Here is a 17,390-nt window from a genome sequence, read left to right on the forward strand (position 1 = left end):
ATCTCTTTGCTTATATATTTATAACATGAATTGATTGTGTGTGTGGTTAGTGCCGTTGAGTCAGTTCCGACCCATAGTGACCCTGTATAGGGTTCCCAAGGAGCAGCTGGTAAGCTTGAACCGCCGACCTTGCTGTTCAAACCGACTTTGCAGTCCAGTACATTAACCCATGGCGCCACAGTCGGACTCCAATGGAATGATTAGGAACCTTAATTACATCTTTGTCATATAACGTAACTAATCACAGGGCTGATACTTCATCATATTCACAAGTTCTGCTTCCATTTAAATGAGTCATGGTGGCACTGTGGGATAAGCATTGGTCCGAGGTTGAAACCCACTAGCCGTTCAGTGGAAGAAAGATGAAGCTGTTTCCTCCAATAAAGATTTACCGTTTTGGAAAACATAGAATCTACTAGACGACAATGGTTTTGGGCTCTCATTTTAGGGGAGAAAATTATCCAGGACATGTACCCCAGGGGATGGGAATTTTGAAGTCCATCTTGTAATTCCGCCTCCCACAGTCAAGTAAAAGAACTAAGTACACAATAGAGGTAGTTGATAGGGCCTTTCATAACTAATGTAGATTGAAAATGTGGGATAATCACGGTCAGTAATTCAGGTGTAAAGCTGTACGTCACCACTAGAAAGCGCTCCCCGTGAGCCCCAGCCTAGTGTTCTTAGTGTCCAGGGACGTCTCTCTTGTACAGTCCATCTCTATGGTTTTCGTTGTGGTTTTATCCGGAATAGGAGGAGCTTCCGGTTCCGGTGAGGCCGTCCCTAGTGGCGGAGATGGCGGCGGCTGCGGCTCAGGCTGCTGCTTCGAGCTCTGGAGCGCCCCGGGAAAAGGCTGAAGCCCCCGGCCCTGCTTGGGATGAGTCTCAACTGCGCAGTTATAGCTTCCCGACCCGGCCCATCCCGCGTCTGAGTCAGAGCGACCCTCGGGCGGAGGAACTTATTGAGAATGAGGTGGGGGCGGGGCCGCGTCTTAAGGACAAGGGGAAGGGTCCTGGTTGGGAGGGGAGGTCAGAGGCGTAAGATGAAAAGAGGTGAGAACTGACAGGGTGATGGAGAGAAGGGTGAGTAGAAATGGGATTTGTGCGTATTCCCATCCACTGCCAACCAGTCGATTCCAACTCAGCGACCCTGTATAGGGTTTTCTGAGTCTTTAAATCTTTACGGGAGCAGAAAGCTTATCTTACTCCGGCAGAGTGGCTGGTGGGTTTGAATTCTGCTTATCTTTGTTGTTAAGTGCTGTTAAGTCAGTTCCAACCCATAGTGACCCTGTATGGGTTTCCAAGAAGCAGTTGGTGAACTTGAACTGCTAACCTTGCAGTTCAGATGGCTTGGCAGTCTGGCGTGTTCACCCACAGCGTCACACCAGGACTCTTGTCTTACAGAGAAATTATTCTGAAGTTGGGAAGTAGCTGGAGTCTTGGGACAAGAATTTACCAGGTCCTTGGCACGACTTCATTTGTTGTGTGTGTGTGTGTTTTTTTTTTGTTTTTTTTTAACCTGGTCTGGCCGCTTAGGAACCGGTGGTACTGACCGACACAAATCTTGTCTATCCGGCCCTGAAATGGGACCTTGAATACCTGCAAGAGAATATTGGCAACGGGGACTTCTCTGTGTATAGTGCCAGTACCCACAAATTCTTGTATTATGATGAGAAAAAGATGACAAACTTCCAGAATTTTAAGCCAAGATCTAACAGGGAGGAAATGAAATTTCATGAGTTTATTGAGAAACTGCAGGACATACAGCAACGAGGAGGAGAAGAGAGGTAAGTTCTCATGAGGATCATGGTTTTCATTGTGTTGAAGACATCCATATTTTCCTTTCCTTGACTCTTTTGAATATGTGGAGGAGTTGAATAAGTAGAGATTAGCATCTCACATCTCCAGATTCCTGCTGAACAAATATTTTGCTCTTCCAGCCTGGGAGGAGTTTCAGTTGTTTTTTTGTGATTCTGGGGATCAAGTTCTTAGGCTTGAGAAATGAAAGAATGATTAGACTTGAGACTACTCATGGTTACTTTGAAGGGTCAGGCAAATGAACAGAATGAACCGAAGTGGTCTGGGTAGGAGGAATGATGAAGCTGAAGGTATATGCCTTGTTCAGAGGGAGAAGTTATACTGACTCTGCTTGTTTCCGTTTGGGAGTTGCTAAGCAGTCTAATTTTTCAAGTGAATTCAGAAACCAGGAGTTAAAATCTTTTGACTTTTAAAATTGGGTAACTAATTCAAAATTTTGACAATGCTGCATTAGGGCCACATAAAAAAAAAAGTCAGTATTGAATTTAGCTCTGAGATCACCAGTTTGCAGTCTTTAAAGTTATTATTAGGCTGCCTGTGGGTAGTTTAAGTGAAAAGGAGCCATAGAGTGTTGTCTTTTGGGATAAATATCAGGATCCTCTGCAGAACGATCAGATTAGATTGGGAGTGGTTTTCTGTTGTCAGTGTTCCAGATCATGCCAGTGATAGCAAACAGGACATATGTGGGAAAGTGACTATTTCTCTCTATTTTTAGCCTGACTTACGCAGTCAGCCTCTTACATAGTTCCCAGGTAGCGTTCATTCCCCATGATAACATTTCCTCTGGGGCACTGCTTTCACAGAGTAGCTTTATGGAAGCTTCTTCCTGGGAAATGGCCATCACATGTTCGGTGCCCAACACTGGTCTCCTACCTCAGTTTCTACTTGACTCCCTATCAGTGATGTGTGAAATATCTGCTTTCTTCTTCCCAACACGCGACAGTTACCAGAATGATGGGACTCTGGCCAAAAAGAATTTCCAAGATCTGACCTGTGGTTGATCTGTCTTAAATGTCTTATATAGCCTGAATTTCCTCAGATGTAACACTGCACACACACACACACACACACGGAATGTTGAGTGAGCTTGGTTTATATGGTGTTGGTAGCGTGTATAATTCCATTGAGTGGACCTGTGCCCTGAAATGAGTATAAGACAAGACACATTGTCCCATTATTGCTGTTAGCTGCTGTTGAGTGGCCTCTGACTCATGGGGACCATTGTACGAGACAATGAAACATTGCCTGAGCCTACACCATCTCCATGATCGTAGATCTGCTGGAGCCCAGTGTTGTGGCTGTTATGCCAACCCATCTTCATTGAGGCTTTCCCTGATTTTTTGCTGACCCTCTGCCAAACACAATTTCTGTTTTCTGTCATTGGGATTGATCTTTCCCAATGACATGTCCAAAGTGTAAGAAAGACAAAGGTTTGCCATCCTTCCTTCTGAGCATTCTGGTTTTATTTCTTGTAAGACTGATTTGTTTGTTCTTTTGTAAGTCCATGGTATAGTCAATATCCTTCACCAACATCACAATTTAAATGTATTAATTCTTCTATTTTTTGTTTTCATTGTCCCAACTTCCACATGCTTTCCATAGTGAGGGCATTTTGCCTCAGTATGAGATATGAGTGTGTGTGTCATATAATGAATGACCTATCATGGGTAATTTAAATGATTTTCAAAGAAAGCTTTTTACTGTGTGTAAGGTTTATCTGACAACACCAGACAATTCCATTGTATAATTGTACAGGTGGTTGTGATTCTGGGGTAAAGCACATCAGGATCCGCTGAGTTATTTTGAGCATTTGCTTTTCAGATATAGCAGGGTTGCTTAGATTCATGCTTGTGAATTGTTTAGATTCATGCAGGGGGAGTGTCCCTGATTCAAAAGTTATTTGCAAAATTTTTGTGTGAAAACTATTTTTACTCTGTGTGTGGTAAACATGTAAATATTATCTCTTAGAGGGTCCATAGATTTCATTTTAGTCTTGAAGTTTCTGTGTCCCAATCCAGATTTCTAATTAATGTGCCTTAAACCTTATGGTTCTAAGCAGTATGATACCTTTGAGTCTTTTAAAGTAACATTCTCAGGACCAGAACAGCAGGACTGCTTTCTGTCTTCTGTAGTTTTCATGTTTGCCATTTATTAATAATGTCTCTTGTGGGACTGAATCAAGTGTGTCTGGTTCCAATAGCCCTTAATTAACCTCTGACCTTTCTCAGACAGGGTAGGAGCCCTGGGTTTGTTGAAAACCTGATGAGTTGAGTACCTTCTGGTTTACTTCAGCTTTAGAAGGCTCCTGCAGATGGGTGACGAAAATAGTCAAGATTGTCAAGGCTTCAAGCCAGAGCTCAGTGGTTTAAAACAACAAAAGTTTATTTCTCACTCATGCAACATGTCCATCACAGGACACCTGAGGGCTCAGCATATTCACTTCAGGACCCAGATTGTCCAGTCCAGCTATAATCTGAAACTTTGCTGTTGCAGAGGTAGATGCGGTAGTAGTGTCTGCTAGTTCTTAAAGTTACAGTTTGGAAATAACACGAGTCACAGGCATGTTAAAAGAGCAAGACTGTCAAGGGATTAGGTAAGAATAACTCTCCCATGGAGAGAACTAGTTCTTGGTGAACAGGAATAGGGTCTACACCGTGGCCATCAAGGATGAACGGATAACTCAGGTCTGGAGAGTCCCTAGAGCAAGGCTGATTTATCATTCTAGAATCTATGGATAGACTTCCAGGAATCTAAAATTGTATGAAAAGTTCTGTGTGTACGTACATTTTTCTGAGGAACTGGCTTTGGTTCTTAAATGATTTGCGCTGTGACCTAAAAAAAGGCTAAAAATGACTTATTTACGAAGTTTAGTGTTGAAAAGAGCTTTAAGAAAGGTAGAAAATAATTAACTGAATTCTCATAAGAGCTTGTGTTGGCTGAGATTCATAATGTTTGTGGGAGATGCTAGTGTGGATTTGGGTCTGAGTTTATATTCTCAGGTGTGGGGAGGCCATGCCAGACACTGTCTGTGCATACACTAATGGGGTGTTCTTCTTGGGGAACATAGGTTGTATCTGCAGCAGACACTCAATGATACCGTGGGCAGGAAGATTGTCGTGGACTTCTTGGGTTTTAACTGGAACTGGATTAATAAGCAGCAGGGAAAGCGTGGCTGGGGGCAGCTGACCTCCAATCTGCTACTCATCGGCATGGAAGGTAAGAAATCTTTCAGAAAACAAGCCTGCTGTCTTTCATCCTGCTCTCATCACTGATTAGCTCCGTGAATGAACACGTCACTTTTCTTAAGGCCTCAGTGTCTTATTTTGTAAAAGGAGCTGATAATATCTTATAAATCGCTGTGAAGATTTAATGAGGTAATGTACATTAGGTTCAGAGTCATGTACTCTAAAAAGTTCGTTTCTTTTTCCCTTCCTTAACTGTGTGTGAGTGTCCATTCAGATACTAGGGACCTCTCTGAAATACTATTGGGCTGTAATGGATCTGTCTGTATTCAGAAGATTTTTCTCCACCTGTTAGGAGTAGCTTATTTATTTTTTCAATGTAATTTTAGCCTTATCTTTTGAATAGCTAATACACTCATGGAGTTGAAAAGTCAGAGGGTGTAAATGGGTTGTTGTTGTTAAGTGCTGTCAAGCTGGTTGTGACTCACAGTGACCCTGTATAGGGTTTCTGAGGATTTAAATCTTTGCTGGAGCAGAAAGCCTCATCTTCTCCTGCAGAGTGACTGGTGGACTCTTAACTGCTGACATTGTGGTTCTCAGTCCAGTGCTTATCCTATAGAACCACAGTGCTCCCTATAAATGGGTATGCAGTGGGAAGTCTCTCTCCACCCCTACCTTCCAGCCTCCTAGCCTCCTTCTCTGAAGACACCCCATGTTGTTAGTTACTTGTGTATCCTCCTAGAGAATTTTAGGTATACAAAGCAATTATGTGACTGTGGTGTTTTGTTTGTTTTTCTGAATATAAGGAGAGCTCTTTAAGCTCCAGTCAGGAGGAGGAAAGCTGCTTAAGGTCAGGCTCATTGTCTCATTTTTATATTTGTTTCTGCCGCTAACTCAAGGCCAGTCTATAGTAGATACTTAGTAAATGGTGAATCAACTGGGTGGAACAAGAAAGCAGATCTTGTCAGATCTAGAGTAACTGTTTATTGTCAGTCACCACTGGGCTCTGTGGAGTCTCTTCTCCTCCTTTTGATTGTCTTTTCTTCAGTTTCGGTTTCTCAGTGCCAGTATTAACAGGCTTCCAGCAATGCAGCTTAGGAATTGACACGGAACCCTTCCCTTGAAACCAGTTATTGTTTGACTTGCCACGAGCTAGTTCTGGTTTACTTGATCCTGAGATTTTTCTGTTGCCGCCTTTTCTTGTGGTGGGTACAAGGAAGTAGACCCCTCACAGGGAGAGATGAGAAAGCTGCTCGCCTTTGAAGATACTCTAAACCGAGCACTCAAGAAGGCAGATTTCATGGCATAGCCAGGCAGAACTGGGGAATGTTTTCTAGACTACTTACCCTGCAGAGGTGTGCTTTCAACTCTCGAGAATTGTGCAGAGGATACACAACAGATGTGGTCTCAGTCATAAATGAGTAGGTGAAGCATACATCTAATTAATTACAAGTGACATATGTGACACCTTGTTCAAATTATCCAGCACTCTCTTCAGAATGTGATATGCTTCTCCCCGGATGAGACTCAGTAAACCCAATGTTAACTCTACATCCCACAGGTGTGTTGAAATGGGAGCAAAGGTTGAGAATCTTTGAGCTCCAGGAGAGCTACCCAAAGTAGGTAGTTCTAAAGTAGCCTTAAAATGACGAGCAGACGCCAGCGAAGTCCATCATTCATATATTGTTGTCACTAGTAGTTTCTTACAGTGTTTTGTTGGCCTTGAATTCCTGCCATAGTCAAAAAGAATGCAAGTACACCAAGTATATTACTTTGCCAGGCTTGTTATTTTTAAGTGCTTTGGAGTCAGTTCTGACTCATACTGACCCGGTATTGTTTTCCAAGGAACAACTGGTGGGTTTGAACTGCCAACCATGTGGCTCGACATCCATTGCTGATCCTACAGCACCATACCAGGAGCTGTCAGTACCATTTTATGTGTTATTTCTTACAGTGTGGGCAGCAGCCATCATTTAGAAAAGTCTCCTCTGCTGATCAATCTTGAGTCTTTAGCCACTGATTGTTGCTAGGCTTTTTACCCAGTGTAACAACCAATTTGCTGGAAGTTGCCATTGCAGTTTCTCTAATTCTGCCTGAAATTTTGGTTATAACCCTTAGCTGGGAGGGCAGACTGGGCTTCTCTGCAGTGCTGAGCCCCATATTCCAGCCTGTGCACTAGAACCACTACTCTGGATAAGAAAATGTCTTTCCTCCTGCAGGAAATGTGACCCCTGCTCACTATGATGAGCAGCAGAACTTCTTTGCTCAGATCAAAGGCTACAAAAGATGCATCTTATTCCCTCCGGATCAGTTTGAATGCCTCTATCCATACCCTGTCCATCACCCATGTGACAGACAGAGCCAGGTGAGCGCGTGTGGTCTGAGGAGGGTGTAGCACTTTAGATTCTAGGAATTCCTTTGGGATCAAAGGCTGGAATGTCTTTGCCCATCCCTGTGGTGGTATGCCAGGGTCAGATTACACGCAGATCTTGCCTTACAGACAAACGCAGAGGATCATTTCATAGTGTAGCTCAAATATTCTAGGTCCCTTAAGTGGCCTTCAATGTTTGTAAGCATAAATTACCCTGTAGAGCTAATTCTAGAGGGTAGACCCCATCGTTGGTGCTGGCAGATGCTAGTTTGATTGACTTATAAATTCATAGATCAAAGTGATTGCATGTCCATTGGGTTTACTCATTGCTTTTGTCATGGATGCTACTCTCTGATTTGGGGAAGAACAAACAGAATTGAGATGTGTCACTTAGTGTGTTTGTTGGGTCTAGTTGAGATATATAGTTGTCTTTGTAGCCATCTCCTTGCTTACTGAGAAGGCTGTCCAGCTACGTCATGCCAGTTAGAATATGTTTTTGGAGAAAGGATTCTGAGAGTTTGGGTGAAGGACGAGTCCTGGTTCCCTCATATCCTCAGGCTGTGAGGTCGGGCTCCTAGCCTCAGGAGCACTGAAGCCTGGGATTATCACTAGCGTCAATCTCACGGAGAGAGAAAACATGTGTGTCTTTATATGAGGTGGATATAAACTTTAAAGACATCTCTTCTTTTTTTTAAAGGCATCTTTTTTTTTTTTTTTTTTTTCTCTCTCGAACCTCTCAGGTGGACTTTGACAATCCTGATTATGAGAGGTTCCCCAATTTCCGGAACGTGGTTGGCTACGAAACAGTGGTTGGCCCTGGTGATGTTCTTTACATCCCAATGTACTGGTGAGGATGGGGCTAGGGCTGGGGGCTTCTTGGAAACTTTCTTCCCCATTCTTTGGAAAGCCATACCTGTGTCCCTCCTGAATTGCAGCAAGGTTGGTCCTGTGTGGTCCATGGAAAGTAGATGTGTCCTGATGTGAGCATACGGAACATGGCGAAATTATAGCCCTAGTCAAGTCCAGACAGGTCCCAGATGCTTGGGGCTAGAGAAACTACTGTTGGCTCCTTAGACTAACTAGCACTTGCTGCCTTTAGCCCCAGTATATGTTTTATAGAATGAGTGTGAAGGGGGGCTATCTTCACTATTTCCCTCATAGTTTTCCCCACCTCCCTCTGAAAGTCTGAGGGGCAAACAGCCTGTCCATTTCTTGCAGGTGGCATCACATAGAATCGTTACTAAATGGGGGAATTACCATCACTGTGAACTTCTGGTATAAAGTGAGTATGGTTGGGGTTTTTTCATACATGTGGGGTGGGGTAGGTGTAATAAATGAATATGGGCAACAATGAATATGGGTAGGGAGGTGGGCTACCCCTGAAAATGGTTCCCAGGTATTTGGGGAGATGACAAGGGTAGGGGTGAGTTGGGTTTCTTGATGGGAGGACAATGCTAAGAACAATGGGGTGACACTGAAACCTGCTGAGGGCGTATTCTGAGCTGCTGCTTTCTTTGCAGGGAGCCCCCACCCCTAAAAGAATTGAATATCCTCTCAAAGCTCATCAGAAAGTGGCCATAATGAGAAACATTGAGAAGATGCTTGGAGAGGCCCTGGGGAACCCACAAGAGGTATGTGGCTGCCCTGAAGTGGCACTCCTGTGGCTCAGTGGGCAGATGGACCAGGGCAGAGTCAGGGCTGCCGTGGCAGTCTCCATAGCACCTCTGTCTCAGTGTTTGTTGTCCTCCCTGCTTAGAGGTTATGGGTACGTTCAGAAAATGCTTGTTTTCTGGAGAGAGCTGGGCTTGACTGGTGGATCAATTAAAATCTGTTCCATGCTAGTGGTAATGTCCCCCGTGGGGCTTGTGTGCCAGCTGGGGACCCCTGCGGGGATTCTTCTGGAATGGGAAGCGAGCAGTAAAGAATCTCCTCACACTCTCCCAGCTGTGCCAAGGCTGCTGTAGGTAACACGGAGACCTGCTTCCATACAGGTGCTCCACTGGCACAGGGAAGAGACCGGGAGGTCTGTCTTTGTAATGTTCTTGCCTCTATCCCATGGGTGAGCACAGTGTCTGGAGGACCTTTGAAGTTGGGAGATGGCACCAGCTCCCGTTGGGTGAGGGGATAGGCATATACATTCTGAGGGCACAGTTGAGAAACACGTCGAATACACACCCCTGGGCCTGGTTGCCAGGTTAGTGCTGCTTGTAAGGTCCTTATGAGAGGAAACACAAGGTGGACCCCAGAGATAGGGCCATGCCCCAAAATACTGAGTTGACCTCCAGAAAGTGAGGTGAGTAGAGGGTTTACAAGGTTAAATGCCTTCAGACACACCCGTCCAGCTCCAGGGCCAGGAAACAGGCAGTTCTGATGGGCTCCTCATGTCTCTTCACAGGTGGGGCCCTTGTTGAACACAATGGTCAAGGGCCGATACAACTAGCCTGCCAGGGGTTCGAGGCCTCCTGCCAGGTGACTGCTATCCCGTCCACTCCGCTTCATTGATGAGGACGGGAGATTTCAAGCGCTAGTTTTGCACGCTGCACTTAATGGACTGGACTCTTGCCATGGCCCTGGAGGCAGGTGTTTGGGGCAAATCAGGGAGGTTGGCACTCCACTCCCATTTGAAGGGACTTCTTACCCTTGCCTCTTGTGCCCCAGCACTTTCCTCTCTGCCCCCCTAAAGTCCTGCATTCAGTGTGGAGTCCCAACTTACGGTTGTTCCCGTGTCTGTGTGTGTTAGTCTGTCAACCTTGGGGCACGTATGTCTGAGTGTGTGTATGTGTGTCTGTGTCTGTCCCTTGCAACCTCAGTGCCTCAGCTTGAGAAAAGAGATATTTCTTGGACCCCTTGCTGCATCTGAGCTGCAGGGTGAGAGCTTTCCTGACTATTAGATCTGCCTCCCTCCAGCTTTCACATAGTCAGACTCTAGGCTGGGGCCAGGGGGAATGGCTGTGGGAACTGTAGTGGGGAAGTGAGATGAGGAGCTTGCCTCTCAGAGCCTAAAAGTCATCCTGAGACAGACATTAGACAGGCTTCCAGCTGAGACCTTCAAGCTCAAGCTATACGCAGAAAAGAGCTTTGTGACATAAGAACCAAGGATTGTGCATACGTCCCACCTTGCAGCCATAGCGTCCTGTCTTTCAGCACCAGCTCTTGTTCCTGTGCTGGTTACCAAGGGTGTTCTCCTAGTGGGGGCTTTTCTTGGTTCTCGGGGTGTGCAGGCCTGTGTGTGTGTGTGTGTGTGTGTGTGTGTGTGTGTCTACACTGGCCATCCTCTTCAGCTTACCAAGGTTCTCCACTGCTTAGCCTTGTCCAATGGTTTAATGCAGTGCGAGTCCCAGAGAAGTCCTACCTGACCTAGCCTAAAGCTTTTTAACTCTGATTTTAGCCATTGTTGGTCAGGTCTCTCTGCAACCTGCCTGGGATGGACTGGTTAGAGCCTCAAAGCCCTATGGCCCACCCTGCCCAGGCCACATCCTCTACTCCTGCTGCGCTTTCTACCTGAGCCGATGAAATGGGGTCAAGCTCAGGCAGCTAACTCACCACCTGTCATTCACCTCATGGCAAGGGCAAAAACGTAGTCTTGCCTCGTAAAGCCAGCGCCTCTGCCAGATATCTGTAATGTTCCAGAGACACCCTCGAAAGTCAGGGAAACTGGCAGGGCATGCTAGTGGGATTTTATCTTCTGTTCCTAACTATACTCACGGAACCCCTCTCAGGGCTGCAGCTTACAGCTGGGCAGCTGGGCACTGCACAACTCAAAGAGCCATCGTTCCATCTGCTTGGTGATTGGGGCCCTGGAGTGAGAGTAATGGCCCTGTGTCCTCCCACCTCCGCTCCCAGCTCCATCCCCTTCTCACAGGAACGAAAGACCAGGGGGACGTCTGGGGTTTTTCTTTTCTTTCTTTTTTTTTTGCCAAAGGTTTACTCTCAATGTCTGAGCTATGGCTCTTCCCCCCGAAGCTCAGTTTACAGTGCACTGAGGGACTGAGGATGTGTGTGGGTGTGTGTGCAGCACCTGTGTAGGGGCTTCAGGGGGAGGGCTGTTTGGGTTTAGTTTTTGTACCTCAGTCTGGGGTCTTCGGATACAGTGTGGGTGTGCAAACGCGGTACCTTTTCAAGTGTAGTTCTTTCAAATACAGCCAGTGCTGGACAATGTGACTGCAGTGCTCTCCTTCCCGTCCCCGTCGCCTGGGAAAGAGGTGCCCAGCAAGGAAAAGCAAGCATGCCGACGATCACTTTGGCCATGACCATACCCTCCCTGGCCAGGGAGGATCTTCTCCTCAGTAGGTCTGCTCATTCCTGGCCCAGCTCAAAGATGTAGGGGAGGAGGTACACCAAGGAGGTGGGTACTTCTCATCTCCTCACTGAGTGCTTTGCTGAGGCAGGACTGACCCAAGGGTGTGGCTAAGGTGGGGAGAAGGCTAACTTTAGAACCTTCACATGATTGGTCCTGACCCTTAGTTCTTAATAGGCATGGTTGTTAAATGCCATGGAGTCGGTTCTGACTCATAGCGACCCTGTATAGGGTCTCCAAGGAACAGTTGGTGAATTTGAACTGATGACATTGTAGTTCAAACCGACTTTGCGGTCCACTGTATTACCCCACACGCCACACCAGGATCCCAGTTAATAAAGTAGAGGCCCCCAGTTATGAGGTTCCTAGGACGTGCCTGGTGCTTTTCTCTTTGTTACTCATCATCCCACATGGTAGGTGTTCTCAGTAGACTTAGCTCAGAAAAGCTAAGTGATTTGTGGCAGTGAAGTTTCAAACCTAGTGCTATGTGTCTATAGAACGCAGTTCTTGGTTTTTCACCAAATTATGCTGATTCTCCTGCCTTATTTCCCTCTGTTGTACTGCAACCCCGGGCCTCAGATTTCAGCACATGAGCACTTTCTGGCACAAGCAGGATCAGCCAAGAGGGTGCAGAGCAACAGCTTTAGGGAGAAGGTTCTTCTGGGTTCCAGCTAAAAGCATGCTCCAGGAAGCTGGAGTATGGGTTAAGAGTGCTAGAAGGAACCTGAGTTCTGGATTCCATTGTGTTATTGGCATGTCCTCAGATAGGTCCTGTCACATCTCCCCAGCAAGCTTCTGCATGTTAAAACTGAAGGTCTAGTTCTAGGTGAGCACTGAAGCTTGATTCCTGCCTTGAGGTCAGTGCTTTGGGACTCCTTAGGCTCAAGTTCTGCTTGCAAGGGAGAAACTGTCTTCTTTACTGTTGGTTACCGTAGATCCTGGTGGGCACACACACCAAGAGAAGTGGGACTGTGGGCCTATCTAGAGATTAGCCAAACTGATATCCCCTATTTTTACACCAGCAGGTATGGAAGAATCTACTGTTTTGTGAAGTCAAATATTTGTGTGTGGGGGGTTTGGGTTGGGTGTGGGGGAGGGGCTATTCTGGGCATCAGTAGAGCAGATGCCCAGGATGCCTGGGGGAGACCAGCTTCCCCTACAAATCAGAGCTCTAAATTACAAGGTTTTTACCAACGTGAACAGTTGGGGGAAGTCGTCTGCTCTCATTTGCGTAATGGTTTCTGTCACTGGTGATTAGACACAGGATGAAGGAAAAGAAATTTGACAATTAGGAATGAGCGATCATTAATCTAAATCTGTTAGGAGACAGAGAGGGGAAGGATCCTTATCAATGGGCCAGCCCAGTGTGGGATTGCACTCCCTCCTTCCTGCCCCCCAGAAACTCCTGGGCCACATACCCTTTGAGTAGTTCCACAAGTGAGATGAGCCTTGTATCTCTTAAAAAAGAGTAGGTGGGCCCAGCCCAGTCCAGTCCACAGCCTTTGATGACTGCAGGAGCAGACGGTATGGGCCTCAGCCAACAAAGATAAAGATAGATGGGGGCCAAGGACAAGCTGCGGGACAAAGAATAACAAGAGAAGACTTCTGACATGGGTTTGCTGTTTGTGGAAAATGTCTTTGTAATAATCACACCCCTGATAACCCCACCTGTGATCACTGTATTTGCTACATTCCAGCACAGCAGGGAGTGGGAAAACCTGGTCTTTATCCTCAGGAGCTTCTGAAACAATCAGGTTATGAAGCCCTAATCCTCATGCTCTCCCTCGGTGTGAGGGACTCGAGAGGGGAGGAAGATCAGGAGAGTACAAAGCTCTGCTTTGTTCCAGGCTCCTCCAAATCTTCACCCTAAGCCTTCCAGCAATGCTGGTTTTCTCCATGTCAATGCTGATGTGGTTCTGTGTGGAGCATTGAAGGCCCTGGCCCAGGTGTGAGCCAGTGGTAAAGTTAGCTAACTGGCTCAGTCTTTTTCTTGCTGTTAAGTGCCGTGGGTTCAGACTCATATCGACCCTGTGTAGGGTTTTCAAGGCACGGCTGGTGAGCTTGAACTGTGGACCTTGTTGTTCAAACTGACTTTGCATTCCAGCACATTAACCCACAGCGCCACACCAGGTATAGAGAATTCCAACTTGGCTCTTCCAGGTCACTGAGTTACTTCACCTCACATCCTCCTCTCCCTTCAAACTTTCAAGGACATGATTACCTTGCACCAGTTGGCACTTAACTCCTCAGTTTTGTGACTTGAATGCAATGGGTTCCTTAGAGGTCCCTTCAAAGGAGCCTGGGGGTTGGAGATGGACAGGGGTTCTAACGTGAATTCTTTCAGAGTGTGAACTCCCTCAAGGATGGGTCTTTGTGTCTCCCTCAGTGAATTTCCTGCATCTGGATTTTTCACCCTTTAAAATCCAGTGCAGAATTTAGCAGCGGTGCTAGGAATTATCCTCATACACCAGACAGGTGGATGATGAGAGGGATTATTACCTGAAATGGGGTTTCAAGACAGTGACCTTTCAGTCCATGTCCTCCTCCCCTTTGTCTGCCCTCCTCTCAAACTGCCTTCTCTGAAGGACTGTTTAGCCTCCTTTTCTACAAGTCCAGTTACTCCTACCCGACCTCCAGTGGTCCTTTGCCTTCTGCAGGGGCTCCTAGGCTGCCACTGTTTGCATCAGTTCATCTTGTTTCTCAGACTGCTTTCTCTGGAGTCACCACTCTGCACCTCAGCTTTACCTTTCCTGACTGGTAGCTGCTCATTTACCTAGGGTTCCGTCATGTGCTCTCTCCGCTTGCCATTCCTTTTTCATTTCTGCATGTCTTGGCTCAGCTCTGCCCAACTCTGGTGGCCCTTCTGGCTTGCCTTCAAATTGCTCTGTTGAATCCTCACAGACCTCAGTTCCTGAGAGGAGCCCTGCTGAGCACTTTTGGGGCGTTTCTGAAGGTCCTCGGAACTTGGAAGCCTCAAGGCCCAGGGGACTTTGGTCATTAAGGCCTCCAGAGACAAGTTAGAGATGACTGTCTGAGAGTGGTGGGGCCTGCAGAGCCGCTGAGGAGAGATAGATGGGGCCTGGCAAGCCAGGGTAGAAAAATTAGAGTTCTTGTTTCCCTCTAGATGCATCCTTGGACTCCTGGTGTGGCGCTGTAGAATAAGCGGGCCACGAGGTCATCGGTTCAAGACCACCAGCTGTTCCTCGAAAACCCTATATACAGCATTGTGTTGTTAGTCGGAACTGACTCAGCGACACTTAACAGCAGATGCATCCATCCTATGTGCCTTCAGTCCTTGTTCAGAGATGAGAAACGTTTTGTAAATGGCTAGTTTTCTCTCAGGTGTCTGATGATGCTTTGAGTCACCAGGTTGGTTGAGCTCTGCAGTCCAGTGGATGCTAGAAGGGAAACTCCATATTGAGAAGTCGGGTGTCAGGAGTGGAGGTCATCGCTGTGAACAGCCCTGGAAGCTGGGGTAACAGGGCAGAGGGGCCCCGCGATTAGCTCGTACCCAGACCATCTCTTTATACCTGAAAGTGTTTGATCACTGATTATAAGGACATTAATAAACTGGGCCCTGCCGTCTTCCCTACCTGAACTCTGTTCTCTAGGCAATATTTTGGAAAGGAGACTGTCCTTTCACTTCTAATGGGAAGCCGTCTAGCATAGTATTTAAGAGCAGGGACTTTGGAATCAAATGTCTTTAGTTTTCGATTTCTAGCTTTGCTGCTTAGCAGCTGAGTTTGACTGTGTTTGATTTACTTATTCTTTCTGTGTCTGTCTCTTCAACTAACAATGTGTGTGGCAGGGATTTGAAAATATCTACCTCAGAGTTGTGGGGTTAACTGAAATACTGTTTGTAAAGCTTTAGCACAGTCCCTGGCAATCACTTAATAAATGATTGTGGTGGTGGTTATATTTATTATGTGACTTAGAAACTTGATTTCAATGAATATGAAACAGATTTCTAGTGATTCCTTCCCTCTCAAGAAAAGTGTACAATAGAATAAGGAGAATGACCCGTATTGAGTTGGGATAGACAGAAAAGTCTTGGCTCCTAAGCCAGTCTTAAGAAAAGGGAACAGAGGTATCTGGTACTTTTTCTTCCTGGTAGCCAGACTCAACCGCCACGCACACCAGCCTGGGGCCCCAGGTGAGAAGAGGCCAGCCATGACCAACTTACAGTGTGAGGGACTATGGTCAGTTGAATGATTTCCCATTACACCTGGAGAAGCTATTGCTGCTGCTTCATGAGACAGTTGTTGTTTGTTGTTAATGTGCCGTGGAGTCGGTTCTGACCCATAGTGACCCCTTCACAGGGTTTCCGAGGCTGCAAATCTTTACGGGAGCAGAAAGCCTCATCTTTCTCCCACAGAACAGCTGGTAGTTTCAAACTGCCGACCGTGAGGTTAGCAGCCCGATTTGTAACCACTACAAGTAACAGTCATATCAGGCCCCATTGGTTCAATTTCATCCCACTCCCTTCAGTGAATGTAGATTACGTATGTTAGGTACAGGCATTCAGAATAGAAGAACAAGTAGTAAGACTGGGAGCTAATTAGGTGCCATTTGTTGAGTTCTTTGTTCCAGGCACTGTGCTCGTCCCTACCCCTGTATGTGCTCTGGTTCAGTGTGGGAGGCAGGCAGGCAGGCAGAGTTATGCGTGAACAGAGAGAAGTAATGGATGAAGCTCAGCCATTCAGGGTCGGCTTCCTGTAGGAACTGACAGTCGAGGTGGATACCTAGAAGATAAGTTATCCAGGGATTGGGGAGTGGTAAATGGCATACATTTCTTCTCTGGCTTCTCTTTCTCCCAATCCCCAAACACACACTCCCCTGGGCCATAAGGATTTTGTTGCAAATCATTTCAGAGGAAATGCTGGGCAAGAGACCTCCCAAAAGAAGACAAAACCTCTTGGGTTAATTGCAGAAGTCTTTGAGAACATCTTGACTGCTGACCCAGACCTGTACTGGGGTGCACACAGGTTAGACATGTCCATTCGGAGCCCTTGCACAGCCCTCTCAGAGGATGCAGGGGTACGCTCTGTGAAAGGCAGCAAAATGTAGTGGTGGAGAGCAAGAGCTTTTCATACCTGGGTCTGCCACTCTACATGACTGGGAAAGTTACAAACTGCCTAAGACTCGGCTTCTTCGTCTGTGGGACAGCAAGCACCTGCCTTGTTGGGGGGTAAAATAAGATGGTATGGAAGAAAGGCTGAGCAGAGTGCCTGTTCCACAGTCAGACCTTGGTCATTAGTAGCTCTCCTGTTCTTCCCCCACCCAGCTTTCGGAAGATCCTGTTTCTAGTCTCAGGGCATGTCTTCTTTGTTAGTGTTGTAGTGTCTGAGCGTCACCTTTCCAGCTGTCACAAGGATCCTACCACCATGTCCATTGCTGGGAAATGATGGGCCAGCATTTTTCTTTAATACTAAAACATACTGTCATTCAAAGCGCTTGGCATCAGACCTGCACCATCAGAAGAGGTTAGTGACTGCTGTCCCAGCTGACTCCACAGTCAAAGGCTCCTGACCTGTGTGTGGATTGCAGAGGACAAGGACACGAAACGAGATTGGTTCAGAGGCTGCCATGTTAGGCTAAAGGCAGAAGAAGGGTGTGGGCTTGAGAATGTTCCAAATTGCTATTATTTCATGCTGCTCAATTCTGACCAGTAGTAATTGAAGGAAAAGAAACAATGTGGTAAAAAAAAAAAAAAAAAAAGCCTGAGT

At 46.4% G+C, this 17,390-nt stretch overlaps 1 protein-coding gene and 1 pseudogene across 1 annotated transcript; both read left to right on the forward strand.

The window, feature by feature from the left end:
• The first annotated feature begins 745 nt into the window (after positions 1–745).
• Positions 746–10,066, forward strand: HIF1AN (hypoxia inducible factor 1, alpha subunit inhibitor). Its single transcript, XM_006831248.1, has 8 exons — positions 746–969; positions 1,533–1,783; positions 4,882–5,030; positions 7,216–7,361; positions 8,108–8,214; positions 8,586–8,649; positions 8,888–8,998; positions 9,763–10,066. Exons 1-8 carry the CDS (start codon positions 793–795, stop codon positions 9,805–9,807), a joined length of 1,050 nt encoding a protein of 349 aa, XP_006831311.1. The 5' UTR covers positions 746–792; the 3' UTR covers positions 9,808–10,066.
• On the forward strand, positions 9,914–10,251 carry LOC102826411 (annotated as a pseudogene).
• Positions 10,252–17,390: the final 7,139 nt, after the last annotated feature.

This window comes from Chrysochloris asiatica, unplaced genomic scaffold (genome assembly GCF_000296735.1).
Source record: "Chrysochloris asiatica unplaced genomic scaffold, ChrAsi1.0 scaffold00003, whole genome shotgun sequence".
Taxonomy (NCBI): Eukaryota; Metazoa; Chordata; class Mammalia; order Afrosoricida; family Chrysochloridae; genus Chrysochloris; species Chrysochloris asiatica.

Coding starts and splice junctions, on each gene's coding strand:
- HIF1AN (XM_006831248.1), top strand. CDS start 793: ATGGCGGCGGCTGCGGCTCAGGCTGCTGCTTCGAGCTCTGGAGCGCCC. Junction 7,362..8,107: donor CATGTGACAGACAGAGCCAG/GTGAGCGCGTGT, acceptor CGAACCTCTCAG/GTGGACTTTGACAATCCTGA. Junction 8,650..8,887: donor CTGTGAACTTCTGGTATAAA/GTGAGTATGGTT, acceptor CTTTCTTTGCAG/GGAGCCCCCACCCCTAAAAG.